At 41.4% G+C, this 17373-nt stretch overlaps 1 protein-coding gene across 2 annotated transcripts; it reads left to right on the forward strand.

Moving 5' to 3' along the window:
- Positions 1 to 2618: 2618 nt before the first annotated feature.
- Positions 2619 to 4247, forward strand: LOC147462436 (NAD(P)H dehydrogenase (quinone) FQR1-like). 2 transcript variants are annotated; one of them, XM_086526217.1, is made up of 3 exons: positions 2619 to 3040; positions 3202 to 3609; positions 3803 to 4247. In XM_086526217.1, the coding sequence occupies exons 1-3, from the start codon at positions 2910 to 2912 to the stop codon at positions 4053 to 4055; spliced, it is 792 nt and encodes a 263-aa protein (XP_086382343.1). In that variant the 5' UTR covers positions 2619 to 2909; the 3' UTR covers positions 4056 to 4247. The 2 variants fall into 2 exon arrangements, with proteins under 2 accessions (XP_086382343.1, XP_086382346.1); XM_086526220.1 differs by having other exon boundaries at positions 2620 to 3040; positions 3247 to 3609.
- Positions 4248 to 17373: the final 13126 nt, after the last annotated feature.

Below are 17373 nucleotides of genomic sequence, written 5' to 3' on the forward strand. Positions count from 1 at the left end.
GAAAGTCACGAAATAAAGGTAATTTCCCAAGGATGGAGTTTGCATGGACCCACAAACATCACTATGTACAAACTGCAACCTGCATGTGGCCCTAACTGAACCATCCTTTTGAAACTTGGAACACTGAATCTTACCCAAAATACAGCCTTCACAAACATGTTTGACGAGTGATTCAAGAGGCGGCAAAGAAGCGACCATAACAGTTTTCTGCAAATACAGTAAACTGGCAAAATTCAGATGACCAAAATTTGCATGCCAAAGTTTTTCTTCTGAAATAGCCCTTGAATCTGCAATTGCATTTGCAAAATTTTGTCCACACTTATCATACGAAGTGATCTTATACAGCCCATGGCACAACAGCCCAGATGCAACAATTTCATTACCAAAACTGAGATCATGGATTGTACATCTGTTATCCACAAATTTGACTACAAGTCCAAGTCTAGCAAGTGCAAATACAGACAAAAGATTCTTCTTTATCCTAGGTACATAAAGTGCATCAACAAGTGTGAAAGAACTGCCATTTGCAGTAGTAAGCACAATCTTTCCAACTCCTTGAATGGGATAAGAGGTATTGTTGGCACAAGTGACTAAATTCCCATGAGGGACAGACTCGAGAGAGGTGAACAATTCACGATGTGAGGTAATGTGCTTTGTACCACCACTATCGAAATACCACAGATGTGAATCTGTAGCAACTGACATGCATGCATCATGGACAGCTGGATTGTAAGTACACTCTGCACTAAAAGCCCATTCTGCATCACCATTAGCATCACAGTCTCCTTTCACAGAAGATTGTACAAGCAATACAAGCCTATTCAACTGTACGTTGTCTAGTCTTGTTTTTTTTGGAAAGTGACTCTTGCAACAGCAATGTGCATAATGCATCAAACTTGACAACTTCAGGATTTCCTTGGGTCAAAAGTCTCCAAGTACTAGCAAAAGTCTGGTAAGAATCTAGTAAGGCATCAAGAACAGTCTGCACAAGGAAACTGTCTGAAATGACTTCACCTGCAGAAATAAGTTGCTCATTGATATCCTTGACACCAGCAAGGAAAGTGTCCATATCATCTTCCTCATGCATAATCTTCGACTCCAGCTCTTTACGCAGCAAAGCAATTTTAGCCTCATTGCGACTTGCATAAAGACCAGCCAAAATATCCCAAGCCTGTTTTGCAGATTTTGCTGAACGAATGTGAGGAACAATGGTGCACTTCACAAACAACGCAATCAATGTATGAGCCTATGCATCCTTTACATCCCAACGAGATTGTTTTGCCATAGGCAAAACAACTCTAATAGGAGCAATCCTTGCAGCAAAACCTACCACATCCTCAACATCACCTGCATCCTCAGAACCAAGAAGTGCATCAATGCCCTGCACAATATTCCAGACACCCTTTGACAGAAGAACATGTTGCATCATGTAAGTCCACATAGGGTAATTGTCCACATCCAATCTGTCCTCAACAGCAAACATCTTGAACACATCTGTGTTGTTGTCAGCCATGGTAAATGCTGCACCTGATGTGAAAACTGCCCGAAAAGAGGAGAAACAAAGCGGGAACAACACGTGCTATATAGCACAAACCGTAGAAGACTGTAAGGCACCTGTTATGCAAAGAACGACACTGACAGAATTTCCGCACAAAATGACGAAATAGCATGTGCAGTACTGCCTGTAATGGAAACAGAGGCTGAAATGAGTCCGAATCAGAAATCAACCTGCAAACGCTCGCCAAAGCGCACTGAAATCAGAGAAAATGAGCAGGCGTATGCTGGAGTTGCTGGCGACTAAGTCCGAGAGGACGCAGCCTGCTTCGATACCAATTGTTGGAATTAGGGTTGCAGAGAAATGCACATAGCTTGGAGAAGACGAAGGAAGCTCAAGGCACACAATAGAGAGTGTATTACTTAGTGTGCAATGGAAAGATCGATAGCCCTAGAGTGATTAGGATGCATGGTGATTAGGATGTGTGGTGGTTAGGATGCAGAGTATTGTCATTCGCATGGGGATGGTATCTTGAGATGTGCTGGACGGCGGTCGCAGTTGGTTAGGGTTCTGATGTAGCCGAGGTTGATCGGTGTGTGAGCTTTGATGATCCCAATGGGCGTGCCTTCGAGAGGTGCGGTGGAGATGCATGGGTGGGGTGGCAACTCCCCAGGTATGGAGGCATCCTCGTATTTGCCAAGTTTGTTATATTTCTCTTGCATATCTGAATAAGGTGGCAGCCGGTTTAGTCGTTCTGGATGCTTCATCTTGCTGTGCTTGGTCGGGTTGCTCCCTCGTCTTGAAATTCCTATTGCCCCAAAAAAAAAAAAAAAAAGTTTGAAGAGGTCACATTTATTTTAGGAGTGACTGGTGCAGCGTTCAAAACCTAACCATGTCAATAGTGCAGCCTTGCTACGCGAAGCTTAATATGCTGTTGACAAGTGACAACCATTTTATACAGCGAAAGATCGTCGTCAAATCATAGTCTGCACATCCATATTGGTGAAGGCGGTGCCGTCGACTCATGAGCTGCGCTGGAGCGGCCCCATACCCATAGTACATACAACGTGAAATGTACAAATGCGGCAAAGTCGAAAATAATTATTCAGATCCATCAACCCAAAAACCTGTGTGTGTGTGTCTGTGTGTGTGTGTGTGAGAGAGAGAGAGAGAGACTCACCTTCACGCAGACTTGGGCCCCCATGTCAAAAAACAAGCACTTGTTGAAGAGCCCACAAAAGCTTGTATTTTACTCCATGATCAAAAAGCATAACCTGTTGCACCAGGCAGGCATAACACTTGAGAAATAAGTTTTATATTTACATATGCTACATGCTATAAAGCGTGTTAGCCAGCTCTAAGGGCTTATCATGTACATTTGCGACGTACTTTTTGTGTAGCAGCATTGCAATCCATGGGTTCCTGTTGTGGTAAGTCAACTGATGGAGCTGCACAGCCTGCAATCCCGTTGGCCGACACTCCCATCAGCGGCATTGTGAACGGATTTGCATCATCATCAACCGACAAGCTCCAGGTTTTCATCATGTAAGTGCCCTTCTGATGATGTAGAGTAGAAGCCTGCCTAATATAGATTACACACAAGCTGAAAATTAGATGTATCGTTGCGATGAGCAAGATCACCATAGACAATTCATTCATTGTCTGATGCAGCCTTAATGTGGTCCTCACTCTTTTACTACGTGTAGAGAAGAGGATTTTTTAACATGCAAGATGTGGTTTTGCTCCCATAGCTACTACTCAATGTATGGACATGTTGAGACTCTAGCAAAGGCGATGAAAACGGGGGTGGATAGTGTGGAAGGGGTAGAGGGGTACCTCTACAGAGTGGAAGAGACATTACCTCATCACATTCTGGAGCAATTAGGGGCCGCCCCTACAAAGGACAAGAGTGTTCCCATCATATCTGCAAAGGAGCTCACTGAAGCAGATGGTTTTATCTTCGGGTTTCCGACACGCTTTGGGGCAATGGCCGCCCAAATGAAGGCCTTCTTTGATTCCACTGGCTCTCTTTGGCAGGGGCAGCTCCTTGCTGGAAAGCCAGCTGGTCTTTTTGTGAGCACAGCTACGCAAGGAGGTGGGCAAGAATCAACAATGTAAGATCATTTCTTCCCTTACTTTACCCTTTTCTGCAAGCCTGATGTCTCATCTATAGCAAGATTTGATTTATTGTTAACATGCCGAGTGTCAGAGCTCTATTTATATTATGGTTTTCATTACTCTTTTTGCACGGTCCAAGCTCTCATTTACAAATAGCTGAAGCCAACCTTTCTTTTTTGTTTTTCACAGATTGACATCGATCACACAACTTGTGCATCATGGCATGTTGTTTGTGCCAATTGGGTATACATTTGGAGATAACATGTTCAAACTCGATGAAGTGCGAGGTGGCTCGCCCTATGGGGCAGGAACATTTGCAGGAAGTGATGGCTCTAGAGCGCCATCCAAGACTGAGCTTGCTCTTGCACAACATCAAGGCAAGTACACTGCAAGTGTAGTCAAGAGAATGCATGATAATCAGCAGTATAAACACAACTCCTAGATGCTCCTCAACCCTTTGGTGTGTGCACTTACTGTTTTGTTTGTGATTCGGCTACTTCATTTAGGTGTACACACTTGTATGATGTCACCTTGCTCATCTAGGTTATAGGTGCTTCAAGTTCCCATTTATTGAAACATGAATCATGTGTTTGGAGTAACAAGCAATAAGAAATTTGTGCATTGGTTTATATAATGGTTGTTTACACATTCTCGTGCCATTATTCCGGTGTATTTAAACACAATTAAGTTGGTGCTTTTGTTGGCATATGCTCTAAGTAGGCACTTTTATAGCTCAATGATTTAACACCTTGCATAGAGCTTGCTACTTCAATTGAAATCAAGCAAGATCCAAATGATAATCACAACATTTATCTATTCTATATTCTCTTTACTAATATTGCCAGTTGCTTGTTTGAAGGCATAAATATTATTTGCTAGCCAATCAAGGTAAGGAGAGGATTTTGTTATGGTTAATTTGCTAAAGCTCTTGTTATGAGAATTTAGGAAAATATGTATTCGCTACCTATGTTTTCTATACCTATCTTATCATCTTGAGTAACGAAAAAGAGAAGTAGAATTCAACCTCCATCTTTGTATCGTTATGCGTGCTTGCAAGATCTCAACCTCTCTCCTCAATCTCTTTACATGGTATTAGAGCTTTGTTGGTCACATAAGCGACGCACACGTCATTGCTTATGCGACAATTATGGGCTCGCTTATGCAACTCACAGACGCTTGCAAATTACATAAGCACAGACAGTGATGCTTGCAAATTGGCATGTGTTGCATAAGCGACGGTGTCGCTTATGTGACATTTGCAAAAGTGAAAAAAACAAGTTGAATGTCGTGGGGAGCATGACTTTTCTTGAAGCTTCTGCATGACGAAGACGTAGAGATAGAGGTAAGTCATCGCCCCTTCCCTCCTTCCACTGACAAGTGATTCTGAATGCTTGGTGATGAAAATTGCAATGGAGAGTCCGCACTGTGGTTGGGGAGGAAGGTGTGTAGGTCTAAGTCATGGCTGAAAATGTGAGGGAAGCAAGTTCGGATGTGAGCAAAAGCTAAGTACTCTAGTAGTGTGTGATACTAAAACTCTCAAACTTGTAGTGATTATAATGTGCATATTCGATATGACTCTTCTTCATTGCCCCAACACGCATCGAAGGGAATGGGAGCTATGCCAAATGGATACAATAATGTTTATCGCCAACAAGGACATGGTCTCCAACATATAAGGAGGGTATGGTTTCCTCTTTCGGTGAAGAACATGGTTTTGTAGTTGGGGAAAATATGGGTTGTGTAATGTATAAAGTGGGACCCATCGGATTCCTCCCAAGTTTTAATACATTGGCATTGTAGAAACACTTCATTCACGTGGGAGTCTATTGAAGCATCATGTAGCAACTGCAATGCATCTCATCTCCCAAACCACTTCTTAATGTCTTGCATCCATCCCATCCTTAAGATCTTGCGTATCTTTTGAACTTTTTTTCTTGCTTTCCATGCAATTGTAGGGAGTCAATGTGAGGAGTTTTCATGCACCTTATCTTGTACTCCACAACCCTTTTCCATGCCCATAACCTCAATTGGAAGAGATCTCGACTCAAGAAGTAGGAGCATATATGACGTTTTCATCTTAGCTTGGAGACATTTTGTAAGAAAATGCTCTTGAAAGTTAAACTCTTTCCAAATAGACTTTCAGATGCTCCTGCACCCCATACTTCAACTCTATAAAGAAGAACGGTTGTCACCAATGTGTCAAAAAGATACTTCTTGAGAGCCCAACATTTGATGTCTTCTATATTATACATGTTCCCAAATGCATAGTATGGTCTCTTCCCAACCTCCAAACAAAATTCGTGCCACTTGTGATGGGCCGGAACCTCAAGGCCAGGGTACTTAAAACTCTCAATAACTTCAAATGTCTCAATTCTTACACATTGCATGGCTTCTCCTTATAGTTGGTTTTCACAAGTATAACCTTTATTTTGGATTCATTCACAATCAGCTCTCTATGAAAGCAAAAGTTCTCTCTCCCCCCCCCTCTCCCTCTCTCTCTCTCTCTCACACACACACACTCTCTCTCTCTCTCTCTCTCTCTCTCTCATACACTCTCTCTCTCTCTCTCTCTCCATACTGTGTGTGTGTGTGTGGGTGTGTGTGTGTGTGTGTGTGTGTGAGAGAGAGAGAGAGAGAGAGAGAGAGAGAGAGAGATGAGATGTTTATTAATGTATGCAAAAGGCCTAATCAACGTATGGGACCAAATGATTACATCTCCATAAGTTGTTTCAAGTGTCATACAAAAATTAATCTAACAAGTGCCAATATGTGAACAACTAAAAAAAGATTTTTTTAACTTAAAGACTTTAAGTTTTATCAAGCCTAGAGACTGTTAAGGATCCGGCCCATCACGACTTTACAGTCGGCGGGCTGGGGACCTCTCAACTTTAACCACTTAATTTTAATATTTATCCAATGCCACACTTATAGAATCTACCTAAACCTCAAGAAGTGAAAATCTATGGTTAGGTATGGTAGGATTATTAACCATATAGTATTCAAACATGGTATTACCATTGATTTAGATAAAATCTTGGTTATTGTAAATCTCCCTAGGCTAACTAGCCCCTGCAATGTGCAAGTGGCCTTTGAGAAGATCAAATCTGCACTGGTGAGTGCTCCTATTCTAAAAACACTTGAAAGGGAAGGAGACCATTGGGGAGAGTGATGACCTTCTCGATGCTCCACTCTTTGCCATTGAATGGGTCCCAAAGTGGAGTGAAAACATTGTGACACTCCTCACCACTACTACCATCCCTACCACTTTCATTTATCTATTTGACCAGGAAGCTTTGACACTATTTGATTATAGATAAGTTTTCCTTCTTTTTTGACCATCAAGCCCTCTTTTACTTAGTCAACAAGCCATGCAACATAGGCAAGATAGTGTGTTGGTTCATTATTTTGCTAGAATTTGACTTTGAGGTAGCAATCAAGAAAGGGACCAAGCGACCAAGCATTGACGTGTAGATCAACTTTTTAGATTAACCTCACGAGAGGAGCCCATCGGGGTGAATGATGACCTTCTTGATGCTTCGCTCTTTGCCATTGAATGGGTCCTTAAGTGCAGTGAAAGAAAACATTGTCATGCTCCTCACCACTGCTACCATCCCTTGGGGGGCTTCACCCATAAATATGTTAGTATAGTACGTGAGTTCAATATGAGGGGTTTTATAACCAAACATTTTACCTTTATTAGCATACAAAAGGGTACCAAACAAAGGGGATGTACAAAAATTGAATAGGAAAAGGGTGTGTTTTATTCATTAAAAATCTATAAGTAAGGGGTTTTTGTAAGAGGCATTGAACACACTTGATATGGAGGGTTTACATATAGCAACGAAACCCCCCCCCCCCCTTCTCTCGCGCCTCCCCTCGACGAGTACCATCCCTACCGCTATGAATATGCCAAATTTTGCAAGCATGACACTATATCATCTTATGGGATTGCCTAATTCATATGGGATGCATATAAATCATTATCTCAAGAATAAGATGCTCAATGTGAATCCATCCAAAGCCAAACAATGCAATGCCATCATAAATATGGGGAAATATTGCATTTTTGGAGAATAATTATACCACATTGGTCCTGACTCAAACCTCAGACTGTGTATCCTTGAAAAATCATACCTACACGTCCTAAAGAGTGCCCACATTGGAATGGATGCATGCCATTTCTCTGGGGAGATTTCTACTAAGTTGATTGGCTTGTGGTGGCCCACCTTCACATGGATTTCAATTTTTATGTAACCGAGTGTGATGATTTCAAAGGGCACATATCTTGACCAATTTCAACCAAATTCCTTTAACCCCTATCATTAGCACATGAGCATTCACCAAATGAGGTATATATTTTGTCGAAACGCTTTCCTCTAGTACATCATTATTGCCTCAAATTATCTTTCAAAATGGGTAGAAGCTATGCCAAGCACAATGGCTGATACCCACACTATGGCCAAACCAAAATATCTTTGTGCACTTTGGTCTACCTATTGAGATTGTTATCGACCAAGGTTCACATTTTCTCAACGATATGGTTTGGACCCTATTGGTCAATGCAATCAATACGCAAAAATCACAAACAAAGTACTTTGTATTGTACTAACAAAGATTATGGATGGAAGCTAGCACACCTAGGTCACCAAGTTGCTAAAGGTAGGCTTATAGAACTACTTATAAAACAATGGTAGGAACCGCATCATTTGAGCTAGTCTAATAGCTTAGTTTTGCTCCTCCATTTGAATTTCTTCTCCCAACAGTGTCACGCCCACACTCGGCCAACAATCAAAACATGTCATCTCTCTATAATAAATCTAGTGTGCACCTATCAACGATGATCACCCATAATTACACATGTAGAATCGACAAGCCTGGCCCATGACTCAATACAAATGAATAATAAGAATGACACTGAAAGTTCACATGCACCCCTTCCTAATGTAAATTCTATCATTGGAATTTAGGAATGTGTATTGGAAAGTAGGAACTCTGTGGATCCACTCGTATGGATCTTGTAGTAGTTAAACATCTTGATGAGAGTAGTAGCCCATGGAGAAGAACGCAACTCTTTATCTTTGCTTAAATACTGCAAAATCAACAAGAAATAGCATAGTAATTTCATTCTCATAAGAACATGGATAATTAAAAATCATATGATGTGAATAAGCACAAAGAGTGATTGGTAACAAAGTATTAAACAAACCTGAGTACTAGACATTAAAATGAAATATAATTAAACTCACAAGCACTTGTGGAGGTCAATGAATCAAGACATCTAGCATCACTAGTTTAATTGTCGATAGGAACCAAAGGTCGACCGTTAATCCCGTGGGTAATTTTCCTTATTCTTTACAGTCAAGTTAGAGCTGTTTAATTGTGAGAGCAGATTGTTTCATGTCTGAAGGTTGACTAGAGGCTATTTTTAGAAGACCTTCAAGATTAGATACGATAAAGGGAGCTATGTATGAAGTCATTGCCTAAATATATTCCCTTTTGTTGGCCCCCCAAGAATCTTTGTTCAGATTTTTTACCACATAGATCCTTACTTGTTTTTAAGCTCCTTTTTTCTTCTTCTTTTTTCTTTTCTTTTTGAGTGGCCGTGTTGATTGTATCTTTGGGGGGTCATCTGGACATTCTTACCCTCCCCAGGCTCATCCTCGTCTCATCACAATGGAGAAATCTCTTTAGAATATCTAAGCTAAGGAGAAATACAGAGTAACCCACTAGAAATTACTGACACACTATATGTAATGCTTCATAATATTGGATTGAGAACCCTAAGTAACCATTAAGAATTAGGAAGAATGATCTACGGTAGAGGGGGAATGGGAACACACCCAAAAACACACATAGATTCCTCTATATAGCCCAGGGTACTCAGAACAACCCCATCCACTAGAAATCATCTTCACATCTACACAAGAATACCACCACTTACATACAAACCACCACACACATGCTTCGCACAATCACTAGACAACAATCGCTCTGATTTTACCCACTTCTAGAACTTCCACAACACAACACCTCTCTCTCTTTGTCTCTCAAACCCACATGAAGATGACCCGAGGGGCGCACACTAACACCACACACGCTTGAGAAGAGGAAAGAAGAAAATGGGAAAGGGGGGAAAGACATCACTAAAAATTAGCAACGGTAGCTTCCATCTTCAACAAAAACACCATACAAAATCACCATCTCTTCTACTTAAGAGAGGCACACTCCTCCCTTAGCTCGGCAACGTCGGTACACGCATCGACAAAAAACTCCTGTGCAATCTTCTTCTTCTCCTTCACTTTGGCTCTTGTAGCCTCGCTGCCGTGCTGCAAAGAAACCACCTCTTGAGAAGCTCTCCTCATTGAAAGCTCGTTCACCATTGGCATAGGCACACCACAAATAGGAAACTTCCAAGGAGCATAACTGACCACTACCATTATGTCAGGAGGTTATGCACTTTGAACAACTAGCACTACTTTGACTAAATCATAGGACACACTATAACCACTATAGGCACATAATCTACAGGCTTTAGCATGCCCAACTCCAACTTTTGCTTCGTCTTTCTGCTCTTCACCTTGGCCAAGTATACCATGTCTTCAGAGCTATCTGCACCAAACTCCACCTTTTCTCTAATCTTTGGATGCAGGCACTCTAATCTTTGGATGCAGGCAATCAAGGTACTACTAAACCTTGTAGCAATCTCCAATTACTTCCAACAAGCTTCAAATTGCTCAACAAAAACTGGAAAATCTTGATTTATATCTTGATGCAATGCCTTCACCTTTGCACCTGCTTCGGCCGTGGAGAAACCAACTTTTGAAATCGCCCAAGAAATTGAGTCCGCAACTCTTGCCATGAGCTTCACTTGCCATTCTTTAGACCATCAAGCCAAACCTTTGGACATCTATGCATCACTAGTGGCATTGTCTGCAACTTCTCTGTGTCTGTCACCATATGCATCGACAACATCCATAGCTCAAAATTTGCTACTCAATCCTCTGGGTCTTCAATACATGTGAAAATTGGGCTAATGCTTGGCTCCACCATTTTTGTTAGCTTGAAATTTTATAATTAAAATTTCACCACACCATCCACCAACCATTTGTCAGATTCAAACAGTGCTTTCAGCTTCAACTAGGAGCAAACCGCATATTCCTTAGTGGGGGCACCAAAAGATGGAAAGGGGGAATGGGAACACACTTAAAAAACACATCATAATTCCTCTCTATAGCCCAGAGTACTCACAACATCCCACTCCTCTCAGGATCAACTTTAAAACGACACTATTTCATCTATAGAATCCTATCACACAGTACAAACATGCACACACACACATCTAGGATAATGAAACTCATAGCATGCACTCACATCAGAATTCCTCTCTATAGCCCAGGGTACTGACAACACCCCACTCCTCTCAAAATTAGCTTTAGAACGATAGTATTTCATATACAGAATCCTATCACACATTACAAACATGCACACACAAACGTTGGAGAATCAAACTCACACCATGCACTTGCAGCTTTGATTACACACACCATAACTGAACACACCATCCTCTCTCTCTCTCTCTCTCTCTCTCTCTCTCTCTCTCTCTCTCTCTCTCTCTCTCTCTCTCTCTCTCTCTCTCTCTCTCTCTCTCTCTCTCTCTCTCTCTCTCTCTCTCTCTCTCTCTCTCTCTCTCTCTCTCTGCACAACACCACACATGGTCCGGGGCGACACACGCACATGTTGGCGCTGGCACCAAAGAGAAAAGATAGTAGAAAAGAGAAGGGGGATGGGGGAATCAACAGGTACAGGCAATGATGATCTTTTCTCTCTTTAAAAAAAAGAGTACAACCTTCTTCTTTCTCTCCTCTAGATTTGTGCAAGCTGCCCCCTCAAATGACCAAAAAATCGTGCTCTTATAGGGCCCATCCCTCATTTTTAGCTTTTTTCTATTTTTGATTGGCTTTCCTTTTTCTAGTGCATGCAAACTACCCCTTTCACTCAAACTTTTATTGCATGCCAAGTCTCGCATGAAACCTCTCTCCCTTGTAGTTTTCAGGATGGTGTGACAAGGGCAAGGGGTGAACCTTCTCCTCATAAAAAAGATTGCCCAATAGGGTGTAGGAACAACCGCTTATGAAACTACCACATCATCACTACATAACATTGATGTTTGATGGCCGTCCCCAGTAGAAACGACACTATTGCGAGCACCCTCACTGGTCACACCACTGCTAATAGAGCCAAGCTGTTGCACACACAGTGCCCACTAGCGCCCGCCATGGACAATGCCTTAAGAGGACTCCCTCTCTCTCCCTTTGTGCTCCTCAAATGGCCCTTGGCCCATTATATAAACCACAAGCCCCACCCCCCTTATCTTGCATGTGGGGTTTCTCTGTGAGTCACATGGCATCTCCACAAGGGAGCTCCCCCTTGGGCTCCTAAAAACCTAAATGGAACCAATGAAAAAAAATCCCCTACAGTTCAACATTTGATCTTCAATAGCTTCCTGCTCGCATGCCCAATGCCCAAGCTGCAAAAACCAAGTGAAAGCCTTTTGTGTCGGCTTCAATCCACATAAATTCCACCGCAATCAACCTCTCCAAAGACCACAAACCAAGGGTGCCAAAACAGAGGAAATCCATCTGGCATTGCTTATTGTGCATCTGCTCCTGACTTCAGACTTCAATATCTCCGTGATCCAAGCTCCGATTGGGGAACCGTCTGGCCAACCATGTGGACCACACTAAGGGTTACCTTTGGCACTCCCATTTTTTCACTTTTCACAATTCAACCATCCACCTGTGATAGTCCCCATAGCAGAGCATTGTGGCCATGTCTATATATAAACATTCGCTAAGATTTGGAAGTTAAGTGTTAACCACCGGCATCCACTTCTAGTAGTCATGGGCCGGGCATGTCGGTCCAATAGGAAAAGGGAGAGTGATCGCCAATGAGAGGTGCACTCTAACTGGAACATTCAAGGGTTAGTTGGCTAAGCATGGGCACCCAAGTGTGAATGGATGAGCTCGTATAAAAGTCACCCAAACCTAAAAATGACTCATTCTCTCATTTGTGCAATTGAAGAGTGCTCTTGCTCCATCTCCATCTTCTTCTTCATCTCCTTGTGTGTGTGTGTGTGTGTGTGTGTATGCGTGAGACACACACACACACACACACACACACACACACACACACACACACACACACACACAGAGAGAGAGAGAGAGAGAGAGAGAGAGAGAGAGAGAGAGAGAGAGAGAGAGAGAGAGAGAGAGAGAGAGAGAGAGAGAGAGAGAGAGAGAGGGTGATCGAGCATTGCGACTACACAACGATGGTGAGGCGGTTGAGCACGGCACGGCGGTAGCTCCCTCTTCTTCGTGGCAAGGAATCCTCCACGAAGACGAGCGTAGGGTGGTGAGTGACACACCCTTGCTCTCTTGAGCTCGCTAGATTAATTTGGTTGTGTGCTTGCAGACATTTGTGGCTCGCACACAGTGTACGGCAAGTCCCTTGCTTTGACACGTGCGACAAATGCGCACATTTTTGGTGCCGCTACCAGGGAGATGCCCTGCACTAAGCTCGAATAGCACCAATGTGAGATGTAGGAAAGGTAGAGAAAGAAGGTGTGTTGCTGTTGAGAGGGATTTATGAACTTTGTTTTTGCTGCAACGTACTGTTTTCTATTAATAAGGTGTTAGATTTTTTTGCTGCAGTGTACTATTTTTTGCTGCAGTGTACTATTTTTTGTTGATAAGGTGTTAGATTTAAGGTATTAGATCTATAATGTTAGATCTGTAAGGTGCAGTAAGTAGATCTGTTAGTTAATTAGTTGCTGTAGTAATGTGTTAAATAGTGTGTAACAGTAGCTTTGTTAGTTGCAAGTAGGTAGGTTAGATGTGTGTATGCGCGGCAACCTTATCCTCCAAAAAAAGTAAAAAAGTAAAAATTTAATTTTTTTTTTAAAAATTATTTATTTAAAAGGAAGGACCGGGATCGGGAACATTTTCCAAGCCAAAGCCCAAGCCCAGGCTCAGGCCTCAGTCATCCTTTGGACTTACTTATTTTAGCCTCACGCCTAAGTAAAAATCAACCCCTTTGAGGACCATTGGAACTTCAGGTAACCGAACATTGTGCTGTAAAGCACACCACGACTCCCTGAGCAATATGCTCGTTTCAAGCTATCACACGCTCTAATCCAAAAACCGATTGTAAAAAGACATTAAAAAACATCAAAAAACGAGTGAAAACGGGGTACAAAACGCCCAAAAAATCAAGCGGTTAACCTTTGAGGGTATTTGCCAATGCTTGTAGGGTGCCAAAGGCACATGCATCTGCACTCTTGTCATGTGCTAGAGGCCGAGAAACTAGCGAGCACTTCTACTTACACGGGTGTTCTCAATACCCACCTACCTTAGGTTTCGGGCCCTCAACGGGGACCCAAGGTAGTACAACCCAAGACCCAAACATAGGGGCTAGTGACTCTTCATCTGACTACAATATTATGGAAGGGCACCCTACACCAAACCCCGAGCAAGTAAACGAGTAAACAAAAATGAACCTGTCTGGTCTCCATAGTGTGGATATAGTGTGTTTAGTCGCTTTATAGAAAACTTTAGTAGAGCTACTCGCTCTGAACCTGCGGCTAGTGAAGTTAATGAAGGTGAGGGAGAGGTAGATTCGCCTTTGGTATCTCAGGGGGATCCTATACTCCCCAAGAGTGTCCACGTCGATATCCTACCCTCTGCTTTCATGGAAGACCCTGCAAAGCAATCACCCCCCGAAGTTCTACTACGCGATGGTAGGAGTCTTGTGGAGGTGCAAGAAGTTGAGCGCTATATGCAAGCGGCTAGGGAGAGGGAAATGGAGAGTTTCCTAGAACAACACCGAGCCATGAAGGGAAAGACCCCTAGGACAATAGGCATGGCAATCGAGCAATCAAGTGCTCCTAAGTTAGTAGGCAGTGTGGGTCAAATTGTGGGGAACAACAATGCTTCCACCTCAAGGGAAACCTCTAGTACGCCGGGCCTAGAAGGGTTGTTTCTCAACAAAAATTGGCAATATGACCTACAAATTAAAACCTTGACTGATCTGTACACGGGTTACACATACCATATAGGTTGGTTAGAAGTTGTACAATCTACTTCTAGTGTCACAAGTCTAGAGGAGTGGCAACAGATGGTCTGCAATGTCATCCATAGCATCATCCAATCGGAGAGCAAAACCGAGCGATTAACATTCCTTCAACGCGCGCGCGGACGGTCTGCGAGCTCTTGATTTGCTATGAGAAATTTTATCAAAATACCTTTAAAACTTGGAGATTGTTTAGGGGGGATCTCGTGTTTCCTATGGATTGTGTCCATTTTCTATCAAATAGTCACAAAAGTACCCTTAGAAATTGAAGATTGTGTAGAGGAAGAGCTCACAATCCATAGGAAACGAATTGTGCTCCATATGGTGAGCTCTCAACGATGCACCGTGAAAACACTTTTTGATGATTGTGAGAGTGGTTGCAAGAACACCAACAAACACATTTTATTTTAACATTTGGGGACTTATTCCAAAGGGAAAAGTCCAAAAATACCCCTCAAATTCCAAAAATTCTCACAATATCCCTAGCATTTTTCCAAAATTTTTCCAAATGCCCCTAAAAACTCCCAAATTTTCCAGAATACCCCCTGTAACTCTCATAAACATCTCCAAACACTCTTCTTTCTAGAGCTCTCATAAGTTACCCCTCAACCGAAGATGACAAAACTACGATTTGGATGGCATTGTGGGTTCTTAAACTAAAATGGATTATTATGAGAGTAGACACAAATACCTCTATTTGTGAGCTTGGTATGAAAATTTATATAAATATGACACTTGAAGATGGATCTCTATTGTCAAAAAGATGCAAAATTTGGAGCAATGCATTAAAATTGATAAAGGGTATTTTGAAAATTTTTGAATTTTGAGAGATATTTGGGAATTTTTCCTTTGCAGTAAGTCCCACATTGCTAGAAAAAAATGTCTTCACTGGTTCTATTGAAATAAGTCCCATAATTTTGGAAGAATAGTTTTTCACTGAGTATGCCATTAAGAGCTGACCCCACGACTTTATACAATCTTCAATTTTGAGGCTGATATGTTAGATATGATTTTACCAGATTTAGCACAATTCGAATATATTTTTGACGACCTTGCAAACCTTGAGGAAAGGGGTTGATACTTTGAAGTGGGGAGATTTGACAATGTGGAAGATTATTGAGGTCCAAGAGCCCCTTCATCATCCTCATATTCATATATTTTTGGGGATTCTTGAGTCTTATAATATTGCCTTAGGTTATATAGTAATATCTAAAGGCCAATCCAACAAGCATGGAATGAGTAACTGCCAATGTCATAAAATTTTGTCTTTTCCATGACTCCTAAGACCGTCTTAGTATAAATTAAGAAATTTAACTACATGCATTTATAGAAAACAATACTGGTACCACCATGCAAAGTCAAAATTAAACACACACAAACAGAGAGAAGAAGATGTGGAATGCTTCCCTTATGGACCCTTTGATCGAGCCAATGTTATCACTATGGTCTTGTTATAATTGAGGCAAACTTGAACCTCACTTAAAATAGTAGATTTACATATTTTAAAAGCAGTCCTCTAGCTCCTTCTCATTCTTATATTAGTTTCTTACTGAAATAGTTGGCAACACATTGCATTCCCATTCAAAGATGCACTTGATCTCTGCCACTCTTGGTTCTTTGCTATTGCATATGTCCCTATAGCTTGTAAGCCCTCTCTCGTAGAAAGTACGTAATCGCGTAGAAACATGTATTAACTATATTTTCAATATAATCTCTTAAAAATCATACATGCAGAGAATTAGGTCTAAAAGAGCCACTAACTATGGAACATTTCCAGATACATGCATCAAAAAGGTTCTTTGTTATTTCATATGTCACTATATCTTGTAACCCCTCTCTCATGACAAGTATGTAATCACATAACAACATGACCTAACCATATTTTTAATCTAAGCAATAAGAAATCATACATGCAAAAAATTATGTCTAGAAGAGCCACTAACTATGGCACATTTCCAGAACACATGCAGCACAACTTATAGCACCAAAAGTGATCCATGAGAGTGCATTCTATAGCTATTCTAGGCTTGTAACTTAATCCTAGAAACTTGTTTCTGCTGCTTTATCAAGGTTGACTTTAGTTGTTCTTACTATCTAGGATCAGTTGGTTAATGTAATCAACGTGGAAGCTAGATGTAATGGGGTTACGTTTGCAGAGTCTCCAATGGAAACCATTGGCACACTAGAACCTTTGTCTAGTCATAAGGAAAATTGTCATGGTGTCTAATTATTTCCCTAATCTTTTCTATCAATGAACTATCACACATCCAAGTCTATTATTGAGGATTGTGGAATATTGAAGATTGACTATCTCAAATGATTTGTAGAGACATAGAGGAGGTATATTAACCTCTCCTCTTCATGGGTCTATAGAACCCTAGTATCTCAAGATCCCTAGCTTTTTGAAGAATAAGTTCTTCTTTGAAGCATGGATCGAGTCTTGAACTCAATACACCCAAATGTTCCTTTGATCTTTCTCTTATGTCTTCAATTGATTGCCCACCAAGAATCAATCCTCCTTGGTAGTTATGTACTTTATTTCACTCATTTAGTCTTCCATTTTCCTAACAAATACATTGATGCTAGCTCTATTGCCTAGATACTCACACTCACTTTACCACCCACCATAAAAT

The sequence above is a fragment of the Adiantum capillus-veneris genome, chromosome 2 (genome assembly GCF_014529385.1).
Source record: "Adiantum capillus-veneris isolate H3 chromosome 2, ASM1452938v2, whole genome shotgun sequence".
Taxonomy (NCBI): domain Eukaryota; kingdom Viridiplantae; phylum Streptophyta; class Polypodiopsida; order Polypodiales; family Pteridaceae; genus Adiantum; species Adiantum capillus-veneris.